The sequence below is a fragment of the Peromyscus leucopus genome, chromosome 8b, assembly GCF_004664715.2.
Source record: "Peromyscus leucopus breed LL Stock chromosome 8b, UCI_PerLeu_2.1, whole genome shotgun sequence".
In the NCBI taxonomy this organism is placed as follows: Eukaryota; Metazoa; Chordata; class Mammalia; order Rodentia; family Cricetidae; genus Peromyscus; species Peromyscus leucopus.
In genome coordinates, this window is record NC_051086.1 from 91,289,169 (window position 1) to 91,305,922 (window position 16,754).

At 44.7% G+C, this 16,754-nt stretch overlaps 1 protein-coding gene across 6 annotated transcripts in view; it reads left to right on the plus strand.

Annotated features, from left to right (window-relative positions):
• The first annotated feature begins 241 nt into the window (after window positions 1-241).
• The window catches only part of Ezh1 (enhancer of zeste 1 polycomb repressive complex 2 subunit), a 36,787-nt gene continuing 20,274 nt past the window's right edge, over window positions 242-16,754 (plus strand). Inside the window, exons 1-7 of one of the 6 annotated variants that reach the window (XM_028856807.1) lie at window positions 242-314; window positions 10,014-10,081; window positions 11,103-11,182; window positions 11,413-11,538; window positions 11,647-11,775; window positions 14,609-14,728; window positions 15,902-16,022. In XM_028856807.1, coding sequence (XP_028712640.1) covers window positions 11,422-11,538; window positions 11,647-11,775; window positions 14,609-14,728; window positions 15,902-16,022 — 487 coding nt within the window. In that variant the 5' untranslated portion in view covers window positions 242-314; window positions 10,014-10,081; window positions 11,103-11,182; window positions 11,413-11,421. The remainder of the gene's footprint in view (window positions 315-10,013; window positions 10,082-11,102; window positions 11,183-11,412; window positions 11,539-11,646; window positions 11,776-14,608; window positions 14,729-15,901; window positions 16,023-16,754) is intronic. The other 5 variants (XM_028856805.1, XM_028856806.1, XM_028856809.1 and 2 more) reach the window with 5 other exon arrangements.

The window sequence follows — 16,754 nt, forward strand, 5'->3', positions numbered from 1 at the left end:
AAACTTGAGATGTGAGTTGTGTAAACTCGGTTGGGGATGGTGCATTGCTGAATAAAGCCTTCAGGAAGGTATCCGGTGGCTCCAGGAAGATTTCTCCAGGGCCTTCCTTTTCCTCTGTCAGCGCCACCTAGGAAAAGTGTCGCACTAGGGTTGGCACCGGCTTAGCCAAACCACACACCTGCGAGGAAGGTGCTCCACGCACTGAATGCGCACGCGCACGGATGGGGGGGGGCACGGGGCGTGGCCGCGGCGCAGGGGCGTGGCGGCAGCGCGCAGGCGTCCTAGCGGCGGCTCGCTGCGTCTCAGGATGGAGGGTGAGTGAGTAAACAAGCCCGGGCTGGGCGGTGGGGCCCGGTATCTGCGCGGTGCGGCGCCGGGTCCTCCGGGCAGAGGAGGCGAAGAGACGAGGGCACTGAGAGGAAGCTGAGGGCCACACCATTGCCTGGCCCCGGGGCTAGCGCGACGAAGGGTGCTGTCGCGAGTGGGACCCGGGGCGAGAGCGCGTGCTAGGCTGCTGGGGGCCGCGTTGCGGAGGAGGCGCGCCGGGGGCGGGCCCGGCTGCTGGCACCCGTGGGAGCCTGGGTGCGCCGTGGCGCCTGCCGGGCACCCTGACGCTTGTGAGCAGGAGGGCCAGAGGCCCGGGGTTGAGCTTGCGGTGGCTTTGGGTGATGTTGAGGAAGGGTCGGCCAGGCCGAGACGACAGCGAGGTGAGAGGCTCTGGAGGCACCAAAGTGCAAGGGTTTCGAGGTTCCCAGGGTCGCGCGGCGGCGCTTTCCGCAACCTTTCGCTCCCGGAGCTTGACGCTGATCTAGCCCGCCTCCCTCCGGTTCCGGGTTTGAGTGAGGATTCATCTTCAAACGGGGGCTGTCTCTCCCGTCCCCAGAATTCGCTGGAGAAATCAAACGATATAAATGAACGTGCCCTGAAATAAAAAGGCAAGGTGTTGTATTTGGGACATACTTGCCAGGAAGTAAATGTGGGGCAAAACTTTTAAAGGAATTTTTTTTTAAAGGTTTAATTACTTTACGTGTGTGAAGGTTTTGCCTGTGTGTATGTGTGTGCAAGAGGGCCTCGAATCCCTTGGAACTGGAGTTAAGGATGGTTATGTACCAACCATGTGGGTGCAGGGAACTGAACCCGTGTTCTCTGAAAGAGCAACAAGTGTTCTTAACGGCTGAGCGACCTTTCCAGCCCGTGAGACGAGCTTATTTTGGCTTAAAAAAAAAAAAAAAAAAAAAAAAGTAACCACTGAGGTGATGTAGGTGGTGGGGCACAAGAAAGAACGGATGCAGAGGGATGTTAACGGTGGTGGATGGGAGATGAGAAAATGGTATTGAGCGCCAGGCGGTGGTGGCACATGCCTTTAATCCCAGCACTGGGGAGGTAGAGCCAGGTGGATTTCTGTGAGTTCGAGGCCAGCCTGAATGTTTTTCCAGCCTGAGAAGTAGGAATTCTGCCAGAATTTTTTTTTTTTTTTTTTTGTTTGTGTGTGTGTGTTTGTTTGTTTTTCACCCTTGGAAACCCAAATACGACACTGTACGGGAGATGATCAGCTCTCATGGGACTTGGGTGCATGTTAGGAGAGAAGAACTTAATAGTATAAAAATATGGGATCTGTACTTTGACTGTGGAGGTAGGAGGTGTAGGAGTTCAGGTCAGCCTTGTGAAGGCTATCCTGGCCTTCATGAAACCCTGTCTCAAAAAAAAAAAAAAAATGGAAATGTGTAAACATGGAAGAAAGAATCATTTGTAAAAATGCAAGATTGAATGGGATGTGGTGTGCACACCTTTAATCTCAGCACTGGTAGGCAGGTCTGTGACAGACAGAGGCAGGTGAAGGTCAGTTCAAGGATAGCCAGAACATTGTAGTGAGAGCATGTCTCAAAAGAAAAAAAAATGCAGTAATGTTATTGCCAAGGTTTGTATTTGGGACTGGGCCTGGTGGCACACACCTTTGATGCCAGGACTTGGGAGGCAGAGGCAAGCGGATCTCTTGAGTTCCAGGCCAACCTGGTCTACACAGAGGTCCAGGACAGCCAGGGCTGTTACGCAGAACAACCCTGTCTTGAAAAAATTTAAATAAATACATAAATTTTCAAAAGGTTTATGTTTGGTATGTATATTACAGACCTTGTGAATCAACTTGAAGAGCAAAGGTGTTTGTGTGTCTTACTACTCCGTGTACCCCAAGCACCAAAAACAGTATCCAGCATGTGATGAGAGCATACTGCACATTGTTTTGAGTAAATAAATAATGAGAAAATACATGTTCCTAATTCTGCCACTGGGAGAGCACATGTAGGCCAGTCATGGGACTTGACGCTAAAAGCACAGCTTTGCAACTTAGTGTGAAGTAACCTTTCCATATGGTGGTTACATTGCTGCCTTTTGAAACAGCTCTGGGTGGAGGAGCCTGGAATTCACATCGAAATTTTGCTTTCACAAAGTCTTGTTTGTCTTGTTTGAGATTGGGGGGGTATAACTCGGGAAGGAAAGACTGGCAGAGAACAGAGGTCTGTGTTCAGAGTGTCCAACTGGTGGATTTGATCCCCAGCACTTCAAAAACCGAACCCAACCAAGCCTGCTGTTAAAAAATACTTCCATTCTGGAACGTCCCAGATGATTTTGTGTGTTTTCTGCATGTGCACATGTGTGTCAAGTTCCAGTCTTCTGTCCCACTAGGTCATCATTTGGCACTCCAGTATTCCAGACCTTAGGGTCATGGGTTCCAGTTTTTGTTATCTTTTTCTTTCTTTCTTCCTTTTTTTTTTTTTAAAGGTATTTTTGAGACAGGGTTTCTCTGTGTAGCCCTGGCTGCCCTGGAACTAGCTCCGTAGAGCAGGCTGGCCTCGAACTCACAGAGATCCCCCTGCCTCTGCTTCCTGAGTATGCCACCACTGCCTGACGGGTCATGGTTTTCGTGACTGTTAGTTGGGTTCTTTTCTTTTTTTTTTTCTTTTCTTTTCTTTTTTTCTTTTTTTTTTTTTTTTGGTTTTTCGAGACAGGGTTTCTCTGTGTAGCTTTGCGCCTTTCCTGGAACTCACTTGGTAGTCCAGGCTGGCCTCGAACTCACAGAGATCCGCCTGGCTCTGCCTCCGAGTGCTGGGATTAAAGGCGTGCGCCACCACCGCCCGGCTTGTTAGTTGGGTTCTTACACTTCGGTAGCATTATATGTTGTGTTCTTTTCCTTTATTGCTTGTGTGTGAGCCGGTCTAACTGAAAAGTCTTGTTTTTATCAAACAGTAATGGATAGATAGTCCCTAACATGAAACTTTATGCTGATGTAGTACAGAACCAGCCAAGGCAGGGCCCTGCCTGTGGCAGGCTGCTGTAGCTCTTCTCAGTCAACATGGTACATCTCCAAGCCAGCATTTTCCTCAGTTCCCGGAAATCAAAATAAAATCTCCTCCCCAAACCAACCCTGCTTGGATTTTTGTCACTGTTGTCTCCAGTGGACACGACGTGGTTCTCTTGAACACTAGGAAATACTGATGTTGGAGTTCTTTAGTAAGGATTCCGGTTCACAGCAAACTAGGCATGGTGGCACATGCCTGTAATCCCAGCACTCATGAGGTTGGGGTAGGAGGCTCAGGAGTCCAAGGTCATCCATGACTACCTAGGAAATTGGAGGTGAAGTGGACTAGGTGGAATACATGAGATCCTGGTGTGTGTGTGTGTGTGTGTGTGTGTGTGTGTGTGTGTGTTTTGAGACAAGGTTTCTCTGAGTAGCCCTGACTGTCCTGGATCTCGCTCTATAGACCAGGCTGGCCTTCAACTCAGAAATCTATACCCCTGCCTCTGCCTCCCAAGTGGTAGTGCTAAAGGCCTGTGCCCCAACACAGCCAGCTTGAGATCCTGTTTTTCAGGAGTAACAGTAGAGGCTTGTTGTGCTCAGTAACTAACCTTGTCCTATGCAAATACTTTGGAGAAGTAGAAGGATGTCATGGGGTTCAGCCTTTTGGCCTTACTACTTGACCCTGCATCTACAAATGTGTTGGGTTGCATTCATAACTACCCTGCGATGCAGACAACCTTCCAGCCACAGTGTAATCAGACGTTTCTCTCCTGCCCACCTGTTCCCAGATACCTGGCAGCTGCTTTCCAAATAATTGACTCGGAGGCTTAATAGTATTTATAAATGCTTGGTCGATAGCTCAGGCTTGTTAGTAGCTAACTCATACATTTAAATTAACCCATGTTTTTATTTACGCTTTGCCTAGTGTTGGTACCTTTTAATAAGTTGCCTAGAGTTGGTACCTCTGCATCTGGCTGGTGACTCCAGGCTCTGCCCTTCTCCTTCCCAGCATTCTTAGTTGGGCTTTCCTGCCTAGCTTTATCCTGTTAGCTATTGGCCAGTCAGCTTATTTATTAAACCAATCACAGTGACAATTCTTCACAGTATACAAAAGGATTATTCCACAGCACCACAGGTTGGACACACCTGGATAAATACAAAATGTGCTTACTATCATAATTGAAGATTCTGTCCCATTGTGTTCCTTGCCTCAGTGCTAATTTTAGTATGAATGTTGATGAAATTGAGAATCACTAGAATGACTTCAATACACACACACACACACACACACACACACACACACCTGTGTGTGCACATGTGCTCGTGGGTTCTGTGCAGGGTGGGTTTAGCTTCCCATTTCCATTATGAGTTGAAAATGAAAAAAAACGGGGCTGGAGAGCTGTCTCTGCCGTTAAGAGTGTTGCTTTTGTAGAGGATCTTGATTTGCTTCCTAGTACCCACGTGGGCCATAACACCAGTTTCGGGGGATCTGACAATGTCTTATGAACTCTGAGGGCACCGGGCCCTCCCATGGCACACATACATACATATAGACCAAACACATAAAATAAATCTAAAAATAAATATTAAAAACAAGATGGAAAAATTTAAAAGCTATAGTGCTTTTATGAATCCACAGCCTTTCTTACTTTGCTTATTAACTAAATTATTATTAAAATAGTGAAGGGCCAGATGTGGTCTTTCCAGGGGTATGTGTTTTCATTTTTCTTCTAGGGCAAGTTGTGTGGTAACCATATTCTTCACTTTGCTTTTTATTTTTGTGTGCATACCTGAGGTCACAGGAAATCTTTCAGGAGTAGTTTCTCTCTCCACCTTGTTGGTTCCATGAGTGGAACTTGTCAGGCTTGGCGGCAGACACCTTTACTAATTTTCCATTCCCATCTGCAGTGTGAGGGTTCTGAATGCTTCTCATACACACTTGTAATTGGTTTTTATCGGCCTTTTCTAATTTAGCCATTCTAGTGAGGATACTTATAATCGCATGGTTTTTTTAAAGATTTATTTTTATTTTTGATTGTTTGTATGTGCATGTGAGTGCAGGTGTCCTTGGAGGCCAGCAGAGGGTGTCAGATCTTCTGGAGCTGGAGGTGGAGGTGGTTGTGTGTGGGTACCGGGAACTGAACTCTGAAAAAAGCAGCAGACGGTCTTAGCCACTGAGCCATCCTCCAGTCCTTTATTGTGTTTAATTTGCATCTCACAGTGACTAACATGTGGAGTCCTTTGTGCATCTGATTGAAATGTTGTTTTTATTGAGCTGAAGTTAATTAGATGAAGACTTAAGCCCCAAACAGAGTATATTTTAGGTTGTCTTCAGTGTGCAATGACAATAATAAAAGGCTTCCAGTAATGAAATGTAAGTGCTGATTGGCTTATGTAAGTAACTAGAAAACGCTAATAGAAACATTATTTTTTATGCACTACCATCTTTGTCTAAGATGGATGACTCCATTTCTCTCCAGACCTGTTCCAAATGCTCAGTTGTTTTCTTCTTTCTTTCTTTTTTCTTCTTCTTCTTCTTTTTTTTTTTTTTGGTTTGTTTTTACTTTATGTGATAACCATTGATCAGGATCCAGCTGCTATTTTATCATGTAGCTGTACTTTAAGTGTTGCTTTATTTTATTTTATTTTTATTTCATGTGTATGGGTGCTTTGTCTGGTGCCTGTGCAGGCCAGAAGAGGGCATCAGATGTCCCAGGACTGGAGTTAGAGATGGTTGTGAGCTACCCTGTGGGCTCTGGGAATAGGACTCGGGTCTTCTTGGACAGCATCCAGTGCTCCTAACTGTTGAGCCATCTCTCCAGCCCTCTCAAGTGGTTTTCGTTGTTACTGTTTTTTGTTTCTAAATCATACCTATGTCTCCCTACAGTATCTTATTTCTTTCCACATTCTGTGAGGAGCCCTCTGCCAAGTAAACTTTTAGAGACATAGAAGACCCATTAAAAAAAGCCAAGTGAAATAAATACTGGCTCATGGGTACTCAAATATCACATAAGTGGGTAAAAGGAGGAAGTGTAGTTTATTTTGCATCATGATTAGTTAAAACTTAAAGGCATTTTCGGGTGTGTGTATGTATTCTCCTTGCCAAATAAAACACTTGAGAAAAATGAGATGTGGTGCTATCAATTGTTGGATTATTCTGTTACTGTCATCTCTCTCAACAGACTGCAGGAGATAACATTTCAGTTATGACCTCTTCCTTTATTGGAAATACTGACATTCTTCTGTGACCATTTTCTCTGAGAAATCTAAACATACGTCATTGCTACCACAACCATCACTTCACCCCAGGCCCCGTTAGCACCACAGCCATCACCCCCACTCTACCATTACTACCACCCTAAGCACCGCCAGCAGCTGTTGGTCGAGTAAGTTCTTCCCATTACTGATCCCCAGTTTCAGGTGGATCAAGTGATATGTTCTGAGTTTACTATATCAAAATATGGAGTGTCCATTCCTGTAATCCTTGCACTTGGGAGGCTGCTTCAGAAGGATCTTAAGTTCAGAGCCATTCTGGGTTGCAAAGCCAGGCCTGTCTGTAGGCAGACTTTTCTTTCCCACCTCCCAGTTCCCAAATAACTAACCAGGAAATTCAATGTTAATTATAAATGCTCGGTTGATAGCTCAGGCTTATTACTAACTAGCTCTTACAACTTAAATTAACACATTCATATTAATCTACATTTTGCCACTTAGCACTGCCTGTTACCTCTCTTATGTTGCAGCAGCTGTTTTTGTTTTTGTTTTTTTAAAGGAGGATGGGTTTGGGAGAGAAAAAAAGATGGCCAAGGAATAAAAGCCATAAGAGAACTATTGTTAAGGAAGGTTGTGGTATCTCATTGAATTGTAAATTACAACATTTGGGTCTCAGTAAAGATGGCCTAAGGTTTTTGAGTTAGCCAGTCCTGTCTGGTTTGAAGTACTTTTTCATTTCCTGGAGCAGGCTGTTACTGTTTGTTCTGGGCAGAAGTGATAAGCCGCATGTGGTGGCTCACACCTATAATCACTGCACTTGGGAGGTGGAGGCAGGAGGATCAGGAATTCAAAGTCATCCTTAACTACAGAGGAAGTTCAAGGGCAGCCTGGATTGTGTGAGACTTCGTCTCAAAACACAAAACCAAAAAGTAGACCAGCTTAGGGTGTCAACAGTTGAGCACCAGGCAGTCAGCCTGTCCTGAAGTAAATGGCTTTAAGAAATTAGATGCTGAAGATTTCAGATGGGGAACTTTGAAGTTGTCCTCAATATGTCCATCATTCACATGGAGATAAAAGCAGCTCAGATTTGAAAATCTGTGCTGTTTGGCTTCTTTACAGATATATCTTAAATCCCAACCCTTAGGAGGTAGAGCAGGCAGATCTAAGGCCAGGGCCAGCCTGGTCTACATAGAGAGTTACAGGTTAGTCAGGGCTGCAAGAGAGACCCTGTCTCAAATAACCAAACAAAACAAAAAAGGTGATTTGGAAAAATCTTGAACTTTAGCGTTAAGAGATTTATAGTGAACTTCATAGGCAGTGGAGAAAAAAAAAAAAAAAAACTAATACGTAAAATCCTTAAATAAAAATTTATTGAATTTTAGCATGGTGGTCATGGCACACATCTTAAATCCTAGCACTTGGGAGACAAAGGCAGGTGGATCTCTTGTGAATTCAAGGCCAGCCTTGTTTACAGAGCTAGTTCCAGGACATCCAGGGCTACACAAAGAAACCCTGTCTTGAAAAACCAAAAAACGGGCTGGAGAGATGGCTCAGAGGTTAAGAGTACTGACTGCTCTTCCAAACGGACCTGGGTTCAATTCCCAGCACCCACATGGTGGCTCACAACTGTCTGTAATTCCAGTTCCAGGAGACCCGAAACCCTCACACAGATATACATGCAGGCAAAACACCAATGCACATAAAACAAAATAAATAAATTAATTTAAAAAAAAAGAAAAACCAAAAAAAGAAAAAGTAAATAAAATAAATAAAACATTATTGACTTTAAATTTTGCCTGGGAGTGGAGAAATGCTTGCTGCATCTCCAGAGGACCTGAGCTTGGTTCTCAGCACTCAAACTGGGTGGTTTATATTCATTCACTTGTAACTCCAGCTCCAGGAGATCCAAAAACTCTTTGCTTCTATGAGGACCTGCACACCTGTTGTATATACTCACACAGACACATAAATAAAAATAATTCTTAAGGGGCAGGCAAGATGATGCAGTGGTTAAGAATGCTAGCAGCCCTTTGGAGGACCTGAATTCAGTCACCTGTGCTCAAGCCAGGTGGCTTTTGGAGGACCTGGATTCAGTCACCTGTACCCAAGCCAGGTGGCTCACAACCACTCCAGTTCCAGTCTCCTGGCCTCTATGGGTACCACATGCACATGTACAACACCCCCATCCCATATACATAATTGAAAAGTAAGTATATTTGTAAAATATTTTTAAAAATTTAAATATACACAAAATATTAGAACAACTAATATTATTTTGGTGCACACCTTTAATCACTTTTTTAAAATGTATTTTTTTAGATGTGTTCAGGGTGACCTCCACGGAGCAAGGTTGACCTTTACCTTTAGGCTGCTTTGCTTCACAAAGCTGGTGGTGGACACCTAAAGTCCCAGCACTTTTGAGACTAAGGCAGGAGAATCAAGAGTTCAAAGCCAGTTTAGACTACATTTCAAAATCTCTCTCTCACACACACAGTCTGAAACCTAGTTTCTATTTTGAATGTTAGCTGTCCTTAAAATGATTTTTGAAACTTAAAATGTTTGACTAAGCGAATAGTAGAAGTCGTTCTCAGGGCTGGAGAGATGGCTCAGAAGTTAAGAGCACTTGCTCTTTCAGACAAGCTAGGTTGAACTCTCAGCATCCACATGGTGTCTCACAAGCATCTGAAACTCCACAGTCACAAGGGATCTGACTCCTGGCCTCTGTGGACGTTGCACACACATGGTACATATACATACTTGTAGGCAAAATACTCATACACATAAAATGAAAATAACTAAATCTTAGAAGAGGTAGGTCTCCTGCAAACTTAACTAGTTAAAATTAGAGTAAAACCAGATTTTATTGACTTGTACATATTTAATGTTCTAGGTCTACCTGCTCGCTAAGCTTAAAAATTGGGTAAGGAAAGCACTTAGAAGCTTGGTGGTCATGGGAATACAAGTGATTGGAAGGATAGAATTTTTTAAATAAAAAAGATTTATTTTATTTTTTCACGTGTAGGGCGGTTTTGCCTGCATGTATGGGTGTGCGCCATGTGTTTTCTTGGTGCCTGTGGATCCTCCACAGGAGGAGCGAGTGCTCTTTACTGCTGAGCTAACTTTCTCGCCCCAGGAGGAGAGAGTTTGTTAATACATAAGTAACGCTCTAAATAGTGTCAAGGATCTAGCTGGGCGGTGGTGACCCTTAATCTCAGCACTCGGGAGGCAGAGGCAGGCAGCTCTCTGAGTTTGAGGCCAGCATGGTCTACAGAGGGAGATCCAGGACAGCCAGGGCTGCAAGGAAAAACTCTGTCTCCAAAACAAAACAAAAAGGTATCAAGCATCTTCAAGACTTGACTTAATATGCAGATGGTAGCAGAGACCCTGAAGTCCTCTGGTTGTGGGGAGAGTCCTGCCCAGGGGCGCAGTGTTGGAGTGTGCTGTACTGGTTCCGTAAACCCAGTTTTTATTCTCTGGCAAGGCTGAACACTTCTTTTCCTCTTAGGCCGTGCAGTTCATTTGAAGAACAGAGGCACATTATAAAGTCCAGCGTTTCCAGCTGCATTCCATGAGGTAAGTAGAGCATATCACACTAAATTCTCAAAGTATTCCACTGTAGTTCAGCCCCCACTCCCAAAAGAAAGTTACAGTGTAGCCAGTGTCCCTCCATAGTCTGCTGCTGACTTGGAGATGAGATTATTCTGTTGTCATGGCAGACTTTAGGGAGTTTGTTCTCTAGGCGGGTCTTCTGTCAAGCTTGTGAGATAAACTTGGGTTTGGTTAAAACATTCCGCCTCTCTTGGGGCTCAGCAGTTAAGAGCACTGGCTGCTCTTCTAGAGGACCTGGTATCAGTTCCCAGCACCCATATGACAGCTCACAACTGTCTCTAAGTCCAGTTCCAGGGTATCCAGTACCCTCACACAGACCCACAACAATGCACAGGAAAAAAATCATAAATAGACAATTCCCTCTCTCCTTTTTAAAGATTTGTTTGTTTGTTTATTCATTTGTGTATGTGTGTGAGTGTTTTGCCTGTCTATGTCTGTGCATCATGCACATGTAGTTCCCAAGGAGGCCAGAAGAGGGCGGTGGATCCCCTGGAACTGGAGTTTCAGGTATTCTGTTGTGCTTGCTCTTCCAGAGGAACTGAGTTTGGTGGATATCAGGCTGTTCCCAACCGCTTGTGACTCGAGCTTGGAGTCTAAATACTGTGAAAAACTCGGGCACGGGCACGGGCATGGGCACACACTCATACACAGATAGATACATACATGTAATTAAAAATAATAAAAATAAGCCTTAAACATTTTGAATTCACTGAATAGGCATCCATCCATGTGTCCAAAAAAAAAAAAAATAAAAATCAAGTCCCTAATAACTGTGAGGCAGCCGTATTGGTGCCTGGGTATTGGACTCATTCCAGCAAGTCCTCTGCCTCTGAGCTTTATCCCTAGTTTTGTTTTGTTTGAGACAGTTTTGCTGCGTGGAGCAGGCTAGCCGTAAACTCCTGATTCCCTGCTCTGTCTCCCAGGTGAGGAGATTAGATCATTCACTGTAATGCCCTACAACCTTTCTGTTTGTTTCTGTTGGCAGTGCTGGGGCTAGAACCTAGAGCCACACACTTGAAACAGATCTCTGCGAGTCAGCCACACCATGCTGCTCCAGTGCTAAATGTAAGACAGGTCACTAAAGGATGACCGACGCTAACATTTTTCACCCAGAAATTACTCCCGCGAAAATCTGTTTTCAGTTGTAATTTTAAACTCATATTGGAGTTTTCGATGTATATTTTTATGCAAAAATTTCATGAGGATAGACATATAATTGACCTCATTCATTTGAGTGTGAGGACATCTTCCTTTCCAGGTAACCAAGCACTGTTTGTTGTATCTGTCTCTCTGAGTCCAGGAAAATGGATCTAGCGAGTCCGCCGACTTCCAAATGCATCACGTACTGGAAAAGAAAGGTGAAGTCTGAGTACATGAGACTCCGGCAGCTCAAGCGGCTTCAGGCGAACATGGGAGCCAAGGTAAAGATGCTCCCGAGCAAGGCGGTCTGCTCTGTCCTTTCTCCGAAGTTTGGCTTCTGGAGTTTTTCCCCCAAGACCCAAGTCAGGTCTTTTCCTTGGCTTTGCTAGGCTCTGTACGTGGCCAATTTCGCAAAGGTTCAGGAAAAAACCCAGATCCTCAATGAAGAATGGAAGAAGCTTCGAGTGCAGCCTGTTCAGCCGATGAAGCCTGTGAGTGGGCATCCTTTTCTCAAAAAGGTACTTTGAGGGTATTAAGCCGGCTTTCCTTTCTCCGTGGACACAAAGTTATAAATCTAGCTTTAAAATTAACCATTTTGTCTATTATCCTCCTCCATTATTGAGTATATTGTGGCTTTTTCATAGAAAAAAGAAACACTTATTGTCTGTTTTTCTGGGTTTTGTGTCCAAGCTCCATGACATCCCGCTTTGTGCCTAATGTACTTAGATACTAGGGAACAGATTCTCTAGGTAATGGACAGAAGTGTACTCCCCAGAGGGACAGCCTTGCTATGAGTAAATACAGTTGTTTATTTATTGAATTATAAATTTAAAAAGCACTTCTAGCTGGACATAGCGACACATGCTTTTACAACCTAATTCAGGAGGTAGAGGCAGGAGGATGAGGAGTTTGAGGTGGCCTCCACTACATGGTAAACTTGAGTCACCCTGGCTGCTTGAGAGCCTGTCTTTAAAAGACAAAAAAAAAGTAGCCGGGCATGGTGGCGCACACCTTTAATCCCAGCACTCAGGAGGAAGAGGCAGGCGGATCTCTGTGAGTTTGAGGACAGCCAGGGCTACACAGAGAAATACTATCTTGAAAAACAGAAAACAAGCAAAAAGCATTCTAGCTTCTTTTTTTTTTTTTTTTTTTTTTTTTTTTTTTTTTTTTTTTTTTTTTTTTTTTTTTTTTTTTTTTTTTTTTATTTTTTTTTTTTTTTCGAGACAGGGTTTCTCTGTGCAGCTTTGCGCCTTTCCTGGAGCTCACTTGGTAGCCAGGCTGCCTGAACTCACAGAGATCGCCTGGCTCTGCTCCGAGTGCTGGATTAAAGCGTGCGCCAAAACGAGCGCATTCTAGCTTCTTAAAAGAGGTAATACTTTTAATTTTTTATTGCACGTATTTATTTTGCTCGTGTGTGTGTGTGTGTGTGTGTGTGTGTGTGTGTGTGTGTGTGTCCCCTCATGCATGGAGGTTCGTTCTCTTCTTTCACATGTGGGTCCTTGTAGCTGGAGTTTTTCTGGTCCTGCCTGGCTCACAGTCAGGACAAATCTCTCTCACCCACCAGTCCCACAGCTGCTCAGACCCAACCAAGTAAACACACAGAGATTTATATTGCTTACAAAATGTATGGCCGTGGCAGGCTTCTTGTTATCTAGTTCTATCTTAAATTAACCCATTTCTATAAATCTATACCTTGCCATGTGGCTCGTGGCTTACTGGCATCTTCACATGTTGCTTGTCATGGTGGCGGCTGACAGTGTCTCCCCTCCTCAGCCTTCCACTCTCAGAATTCTCCTCTCTCCTTGTCCCGCCTATACTTGTCTGGCTACTGACCAGTCAGTGTTTTATTTATTAACCAATCAGAGCAACACATTTAACATACAGACCATCCCACAGCAGGTCCCTGTGGTTGTACTTAGGTTGCCAGTTTGGTGGTTAGCATCTTTACCTAATGAGCCATCTTGACAGCCTGGTAATATTTTAAATACAAAAAGCCGATCCTGTAATGAGACCAATGATCATTCCCCAAATTGATGTGAATCTAGTTTGTGTACCACTCTGCTTCCCCATGCTACGTCCCCATCACCTACACAGCTCTATCTAAAGTTTGGATCTTTTAGAAAACAGTCCTGACCTCAAGCCCTAGGATTGAGGGATCCTTTAGAGACCACACTTTGGTTGGAGCGAGCCATCTGTTGAGTATGACAAGCATTGTGCTGATCTCTGAGGGACACAGACGTGAATAGGAGCTTTCCACAGCTCATCAGTTTCAAAGTCCCTTCAGGAGCTGCTGCTAACACCCTTTACCAACTTAATAGCTTAGAAGGATTTAGAGACATGTTTCAGTGGTGAAGAGCACATGCTTGCTGCTCATGCAGAGGACCTGAGTTTAGTTCCCAGAATCCACTTCAGTGACTCCCAACCCCTGTAACTTTAGCTCCTGGGATCTGATGCTTCTAGGCTCTGCAGGCACCCACACCTACTTGTACCCATATACAGACACACACTCAATACATAATTCAAAATAAATCTAAAAAGATTGAGAAGAACACAGGGGTGGGAGTGGGGCTCAGTCAGTAGTAACGTGCTTACCTAGTGTATAGGAAACCCTGGGTTTGATCCCAAGATAGCTGGATGAAACTGGGATGGCTGCACATCTGTAATCTTGGCTCTTATAGAAAACATTGGGAGATTTTTGGAAAGAAACTACAGTCTCTCCCTACCCCCTTTTTTAGTTTTTTGAGACAGGTTCTCTCTGTGTAGCTCTGATTTGTTATCAAGATTCACCAGCTCAAAACAGAGCTCCCCAAAGAGTGTAGATACATTATAAAAGAATCAGAAATGGGCCACAAATATGATTGCTTTCAGGCTTATTTCCTCTTTCCTATTCCTTGAGTAAACAACACAGCACAAAAAGGCGTCTGTTTCATTATCGAAATATGAGTTTATCACAACTCCCTTATATAAAAAGCTTTGCCTCTTTTTTTTTTTTTTTGTCTCAAGACAGGGTTTCTCTGTGTAGCCCTGGCTGTCCTGGAATTCTCTCTGTAGACCAGGCTGGCCTTGAACTCACAGAGATCCACCTGCCCCTGCCTCCTGAATGCTGGGATCAAAGGTGTGCACCACTACTGCTCACTTTACAGTATGTCTCTTACAGTTTTGTTTTTATTGGTTTTGCTCTGTAGTCTAGCCTGGCCTGAAAGTCACTGTGTAGTCTAGCCTCAAACACACAGCAGTTCTCCTGCCTCAGCCCCGAGTGCGAGGATTCTAGCCTGGAGCCATCCTAGCTGACTCGGCTGGTGCTGTTGAGTTGTGTGCTCACTTTCTCCCACGTCACCGCTCTCCCTTCAGTGTACCATAGAGAGCATTTTCCCGGGCTTCGCCAGCCAGAACATGCTGATGAGGTCTCTGAACACGGTTGCGTTGGTTCCCATCATGTATTCCTGGTCCCCTCTCCAGCAGAACTTCATGGTATGTATTGAAAACACTGGCGGTTGTTTAAACTGTTGTCATGTTATGTGGATCTGTGTGAGCTTCTGAAGATTGTCAGGGCATTCCACAAAGCTTGGACCTCCAGAGCAGAATGCTACTGTAAGTCACTCTAAAGTTACATACGTTACAGCCTCAGCAGGTCCAGGTACCCGCTACCTGCCTGACAACCTGGATTGTATCTCCAGGACCCACTTGGTAGAAGTAAAGAACTGACTCTTGCAGGTTGTTTTTCACCTCCACATATATGTGCCACACACACATGCAGTAAGTCACACGTGCAACACACACACACACACACACACACACACACTTTGCAGGTTACTGTATCCTGTTAGACTTTGGTGGTTTTTTGAGACAGTGTTTCTCTGTGTGTGTCCTAGATCTTGTTCTTTAGACCAGGCTGGCCTGGAACTCACAGAGATCCACCTGCCTCCGCCTCCCGAGTGCTGGGATTAAAGGCGTGTGCTACCGATACCCAGCTTTTGTGCTCTTTAAAACATTGCTTTTTTTTTTTTCTTTAATTAACAAGATAGCCCAGGACTCCCAATTTTCCTACTACCTTGACCCAACTTTGTAATATTAGTCACAGTTAAATATGGCTGAATCAGACACTTGAGGCTTAAGCAGGCTGCCAGCTCTGCTGATGGAGCAGGTCTTGGGGAATCCTCTGATGGCAAGGTGCTACGAAGGCAGCCTAGAGAACAGAGGTGCCTTCATCCAGCCCCTCATCCTGCCTCCTGCTAGGATCCGGCTCTACAGGAGAGAGTCATCTCAGATAAAGCTTACGGAGATTTTACTAGATCCTTGGGAATGTGAGAATGACTGGGTGGGCCTAGGGTGTAACTCAGGGACAGAGCCTGTGCCGAGCTCTGGTGTGTGTCTGTTCTCTGCTGAACCCCCTTCTCCTCTTTAGCGTTATTTGTTAATGTGGATTAAACTGCTTTCCCTAGAGTAGCAGTGTCCCTCTTGTTTGAGGTTTTGTTGGCAAAACAAAATGGCCGGTCTTTAAAATGCGTGGAAAATCTGTGTCCACAGAGCTCTTCTTCAGGAGTCTAGGAACCAAATGAAGGAACAGCCCAGCAAATGTTCCGTTGGCTAGGAAGGAAGAGAGACAGGGGAGCTTGCAGCATAAATCCATCTGGTTCTCTGCAGGTGGAAGATGAGACGGTGTTGTGCAATATTCCCTACATGGGTGACGAGGTGAAGGAAGAAGACGAGACTTTCATCGAGGAGCTGATCAATAACTACGATGGCAAAGTTCATGGCGAAGAAGGTAGTGATATGCTGGACCCTGGGGAGAGGACTGTAGTGATATGCTGGGCCCTGGGGAGAGGACTGTAGTGATATGCTGGGCCCTGGGGAGAGGACTGTAGTGATATGCTGGGCCTGGGAGAGGACTGTAGTGAGCTGGGCCCTGGGGAGAGGACTGTAGTGATATGCTGGGCCCTGGGGAGAGGACTGTAGTGAGCTGGGCCCTGGGGAGAGGACTGTAGTGAGTTGGGCCCTGGGGAGAGGACTGTAGTGAGCTGGGCCCTGGGGAGAGGACTGTCGTGAGCTGGGCTCTGGGGAGAGGACTGTAGTGAGCTGGGCTCTGGGGAGAGGACTTTACTAATGTTCTGCTACCTTTGCTGTGTCAGCATCCCTGTGGGTGACCGCTAAAGAACATTCCAGTGTGAGGATGTGATTTGGGATTAGCATTTTATATTGAAAACCCCAGTTAAATTTAGAAGGAGCTGGGTCACAAAGAGAATTACCTAGTCATCAGTGGCTAGGAGAGTGTTTATTGAACAAGCGAATTTAATCGTTGACGTTTTCCATAAGTTCAGCCGTTTTGCTTTTTATTCCCGTTCTCTGCGTTCAGCTTGAGCATATCCTCTCTGTCATACTACTTTAAGCCAGGTATCCTCTGGATTCTCAGAAATTGACTTAAATATCTTTATTTTATAAAAAAAAAAAAAAGCATTTGAACTTAGTTGTAATTTTTTTAAATTTTTTGTGATTTGTT